General features: G+C 44.1%; 1 protein-coding gene across 1 annotated transcript; it reads right to left on the reverse strand.

Moving 5' to 3' along the window:
- Positions 1 to 1,591: 1,591 nt before the first annotated feature.
- On the reverse strand, positions 1,592 to 3,930 carry LOC147880775 (uncharacterized). Its single transcript, XM_087370916.1, has 2 exons — positions 2,940 to 3,930; positions 1,592 to 2,119 (listed from the first exon to the last, which is right to left on the reverse strand). Exons 1-2 carry the CDS (start codon positions 3,249 to 3,251, stop codon positions 1,865 to 1,867), a joined length of 567 nt encoding a protein of 188 aa, XP_087227042.1. The 5' UTR covers positions 3,252 to 3,930; the 3' UTR covers positions 1,592 to 1,864.
- Between the last annotated feature and the right edge of the window lie 1,494 nt (positions 3,931 to 5,424).

Raw genomic sequence — 5,424 nt, forward strand, 5'->3', positions numbered from 1 at the left:
AAATCCTTCCAACCAATCATCGCCCTTGCTACTCATCATTCCTTACTCCTTCACCAAATGGATGTAAAGACAATGTTTCTCAACGACGTCCTCGAGCCTCATGAGAGAGTATACATGTATGCATGTTGCTCAAAAGTCTTTATGGACTGAAGCAATCACCCCGTGTATGGTATTTTCGCCTCCATAATTACTAATTTCTTTCGCACATTATCAAACAATAGTATCTACATTCAACACATCGGGGACAAGCTCTGCATCATCGGCCCATACGTCGACGACCTCTTGATTGCCTGCAATGACCGAGATCTATTAGCCCAAGTCAAGCTTCACTTATCCTTGGAGTTTCAGATGAGCTCAATACTATTTGGGCATGCAAATTCTTCGCGACTCAAGCAGTGGGGACATTAAGCTTTTTCAAGGCAAATACGCTATCGCGATATCCTGCAACGCTTCAACATGCATAAGGCCCGTCTGATCGCAATGCCTATGGAAGTGAACCTCCACCTCACCAAGGCTATGTCTCCAACCGAACCAGCTGAAGTCGATCGCATGTGCCATGTTCCATATCGTCAGGCTGTTGGCTCCCTCCGGTACTTCGTAACATGTACTCGTCCTGATCTTACTTATTCCACATCTCAAGTTTCGCAATATTTGCAAAATCCTGGTATGGTTCACTGGCAGGCTGTCAAAAGAGTCTTTTGATACCTGGTTGGCACATGGAATGTTGGCATACTGTACAAAGCCGGTTCCAGTACTCCTCTTCACAGCTGGTGTGATTCAGACTAGGGTAGCGACCCAGACACTCTACTGGCTATGATTTTCTTCTTGTAGGTGGACCTGTAGCATGGCACAACAAAAAGCAAGCAACTGTTGCTCTCTCCACTGCCGAAGCAGAATACGTGGCGATTGCTAGCGCCACCACTGAAGGCATTTGGACTCGGGGTCTTCTTCATGATTTGGGATTCCCAACAATAGATCCTCTTGTAATCTACTGCGACAATCAATTGGCTATAGCCATAGCTCAGAACGTAAGTCAACTTGACAAACTCAACTTTCAAGCATATCGATCTTCGCTACCATTTCATAAAGGATGAAGTTGATCGTGGAGCCCTTCGACCGAAGTATGTTCCCACCTTAAGATGGCAGCTGACGTCCTCACCAAACCACTTCCAAAGAATCCACATTGGGCTTGATGCGCTGCACTTGGGATTATTGTTCCGCGGTCTAGTGCTTTATCTGTCTTTAAAAAAGGAGCTTTTTCAAGCTAAAAATGAAGTCAATCTAACAGTTTACACTGTGCCATATGGTTGCATAGGATTTTGGAGTTTTGCAAAGCACTCTAGTAGAGCTTTGTTGGATCTGATTCAAAAATTTGTTAAAAAGCATACAAATGTTGAGATTTGTAATCTTTCACATGGAGAGAGAGAGAGATGCAATGCTTTCGAAAACATTTTTTCCAAGTAAAAGTGATGGTACATATCCAATTTGCAAATTCGTTAAAAATCATTCAAATATTGAGATTTGTAAATTAAACCCAAAAAAAAACCTAGGATCCAAACCTTGAGACCTAACGGATTGGGTCTCCAGCCCATCGTAGACACGGGTTGTGCTACTCGCACTAACAAAGAGGAAAAAACAAGGAAAAGTAACCATTTACGAATGGAGGTAAAGGGGTTGCTCATGGCCCAATCCACCATGCCTCCCTACGCACAAGGAATATCCAAAGCCGTACAAGGGATGCGAAATATCAAAAAAGATGTAGCCTGTACTGATTCTTGATTTGGTGGTATGGTTCTTAGTTAATTTGGACAAAGGGAGTTCTCTCACCTACTTCACAGCTTGTAAAAGGCCCATAAAAGATCCACTATGACATGTCAATAAATCGCCCTGCGCTATTTTGTGGAGCTGCTACACTGGAAGATCCATACGACTCCACATCCGGATCATCTTCTTGAATTTTCTCTGAAGCAGCACAAGGCAGATTTGGATCAAACCTCAAAGACCCTGTATGTTCAGAGTAAGATATGCCTTCACGGGGGCATAATATTGGAACTGGCTTGGCAATAAAAGTAGGAATGTCTTGCCCTGGCATGAGCACTGAGATACCCGACACGTATTCCTGTAATGGGAAAGCGTCAGCCTTAATTACGAAACGAAAATTACAAACAAGGAAAAGGACATTGGTAGTTCTAAACAGACTTCGCAACAGGTTTCAAACAAAGCATCATCCACCAGCTCCGTTAGTATCCGCTCTTCAACAAGAGGTTACTTGAAAGTCCATAAATTCATTAAAAAGTTATAGGCTTTCGAGGTGAAGTAAAAAGCATTTGGAAATGTTAAGGTAGTGAGACGAGTAATTCTTGAAGTATCATCCTGTTGGCTATGTGATATACTAACTTAGCCAAGGGGTCTGTATGCCTCAATATTCAGAGCATGGGATTTCAAAAGAGTAGAATAGAAACCGGGCAAATAGTACGTTTGTGTATACGCTGGAGCCTGGATCCCGATTCCCAGCTTGATGAACATTATGGCAAGATATACAAGTCTAACGTCTCCCAACACGACGGCCAATATCGATGAGCAAAATATACACAGACAAGAAGTGAAGGAGCAGGAGGAGGACCCCACTGGTTCAAAAATTGAGGTACATTTTTCAGAGAATCCGAGAGGTCAATAGGCGTTCCGTCACTTCCGTGTTTTCTATGATTCTATCAATCGGGAACGTATCTCTATATAAATACAGTGAACTGAGTGAAGCTGAGGGAAGGTACCATCCAGGACTGAATTGTTTGAACTTCAACCGAAACCGGCTTTCTCCATTTCTCAATGGCGACAAGGCAAAAAATTGACATAAATTCACATAATAGAAAATAAATGATGATCATACCCGGATCCGAGGCAGCACATCTATAATGACGAGATTTCAAAAAGACACTTACGGTGGTCTTATGATCGCTCTTTAAAGGGGCTTCTACTGCACCTTCGCTGATTACGGATTGTCTGGTGCCAAGCAGTGAAAAAGGAGAAAAGGAGGATCGAGGTCGAAGAAACCTCTCAAATACCGCCATGACCAAAAACATAGAGATGAGTACCGCTGTTGCCACGAAACCAAATGACACTGCATTCACAGACGCATTATCCCGCTTTAAGTAATCCTTTTTCTCAGCGGAAGGTGATAGTGGTGCTTGTGAAACGTTCCATCCACGTCCTGTCAATGCTGCTTTTGGACTTAAAAGGAAAGAATCGTCCATCCCAACTGATACCCACAAACTAGACCTCTAGCCAATTGTGCACGGTAGAGAAACGCTTCTGCAGTCCCATATCTGTGGCATCAGAATTCAAATTTAGTCCCAATGCGAGATTATGATGCCAATGCGATAGCACAAGGTGAAACATTACGGGCGGATCCTAAAACACGAGGCCTCCGGCTCAATATGCGACGAAGGGAAACAGAGGCCACCCCAACAAGCTTCGGGACCAAGGCGGGGGAGTGGACAAAGTTGGGAGAGAAAAGATTTCCTCAAGCATTGGGAAAGCAAGGACAAGGAGAAAGAAGAAAGAGGTGCCGGGAGAAATGGGGGCGGATGCAAAAGGTCGACGAATCAGCAGAGGAGACCGAAGGAGGAGGCAAATGTATTATATAGTGGAAACAATGAAGGGAGCAAGGGTTGTTTCCTTTGGATAAAGACGGCGGGGCGCCGGGGAGTGGAGTGTGGCAGAGGGAATGGTGGACAGGGAGCACGCGTGATGAGCTTTTGGTGGGGGAAGCAGGTGGTAGATCCGAGAGGCGGAGGAACCGATGAGCAAGATCGGAGCTCGTGATTGGAATCAGGGAGAGGGAGCGAAGAGCTCGCTGAGGCAATGAGTTGGGCAAATGGGGGTTGTGTGGAAGCATGAAAAGCTGCGGCAGGGGAAGCTGATGAATAGCTATGGCGGGTCCTGGTCTTGGACAGTGCTTAAATTTGCTGCGCAGATTGAGCTTCATTGGCATTTTGGGCTTCAAATGACTCTCAGAAAATTTAGCTACGCAGCATTCCTGAAGCCTGGCATCTTCGTATAAGCTTCATTTTGAAGCTCAGGCCTATCTCCAAAGCTTCAAGTATATACTAGTAACTACAGACTATAGTATAGTATATAATATATATACATTATGCATAGTAGTCTGTAGAACGCAGTTTGAAGTCGTAACTCGTTTGAAGTTTTTGAAGTAGACTTCTCAAATCTCGGGGGGCGGCGGATTCTCAAAGCAAAACCTTATTAAGAGTTCTCGAAGGACATGCTTGAAGATAGATACCTTAGAGGCTTTGATGAGAGTCTCATTAATTGGCCCTTAGGTATCTTGTGTTGATTGGCAAAATGTATATGAAATATGGGAGGATGCTAAGAAAAGAAGAATCATGGATTTGTAGTTTTTCGAAATAGAATCCTTTTCGTCTTCCAAATGCCAGAATCCTTTATTATTGATGTTTTAGTTATATGTATGATTTATTCTATAGACTATAACTCTAGTTTAGAAGTAAAGGTGAGTTTATAAAACTGAAGCCTAACTTAAGATTAAAAGCTTCATTTTGGAGCTTTTTTTTTTAAAAAAAACTTCATGGAAAATTTTGTGAAGCCCAAAGTTGTGCAGCAAATTTAAGCACTGATGGCGAAGCGGGTGTCACTTTCACGCTTACTTGGAAACAGGTAGTGACAGTGTTGATGTCTCAAGAATCTCGATTCTCGATCACCAGCAAAGCTATTTTTGGGTGACGAGAACAAATCAACGTGCTTGGGCAAGTGAGAATTTGAACCATTTGTGCGTAGCACCACCAGTGTCCAACGCCAGGGGCCAGTGGCATCGTACTAGGGGTGCGTGGAAACAGCATCTTGGATCCTTACATGGATTTTTGGAATACAAGTGGCTCGTGATTATTAAGATTCTCGACAAATTCCTGCATCTGTTATCGGGCCAACGGAATGAAATTTATCGCCAAGAAATCACGGCCACCCAAAAGAACATTCTAGCAAGTGCTGCCACCACTCTTCTGAACTCTAACTCCTCTTTGTATCCCTCACATTGGCCAATGGCCATCCGACATTTGCTTGCCGCCGGCCCGCCACCGGAGACCTTCCTACATGCCACCCTTCCCCACCTTTGATAACGCCCACATCTATATCTCACATGTAGGCCCCACATTATGAGGGAAGCCATGCGGGGCCATGTGGCCATAGATTACAAGTGCACCTGTTCCCCAAGGACCAATTACATTGGAATGTCCGTCACCCATGAGAAGGGCCACTTATATCCGAGCAGCCCAAATGTGCAAATTGTTGCGGGTGATTTGATTCATGCAGATGGGGGCAATGGCGTGTAGCTCATTTGGGTGCAAGATTGAATCCAACCAATTTCGTAAGGCTCATTTGGCCACCCCACTATTGGAT

This window comes from Dipteris shenzhenensis, chromosome 32 (genome assembly GCF_047967505.1).
Source record: "Dipteris shenzhenensis isolate YYH24624 ecotype China chromosome 32, Dip_SZ_1.0, whole genome shotgun sequence".
In the NCBI taxonomy this organism is placed as follows: domain Eukaryota; kingdom Viridiplantae; phylum Streptophyta; class Polypodiopsida; order Gleicheniales; family Dipteridaceae; genus Dipteris; species Dipteris shenzhenensis.

Coding starts and splice junctions, on each gene's coding strand:
- LOC147880775 (XM_087370916.1), bottom strand. CDS start 3,251: ATGGACGATTCTTTCCTTTTAAGTCCAAAAGCAGCATTGACAGGACGT. Junction 2,120..2,939: donor AGAGCGATCATAAGACCACC/GTAAGTGTCTTT, acceptor TTCCCATTACAG/GAATACGTGTCGGGTATCTC.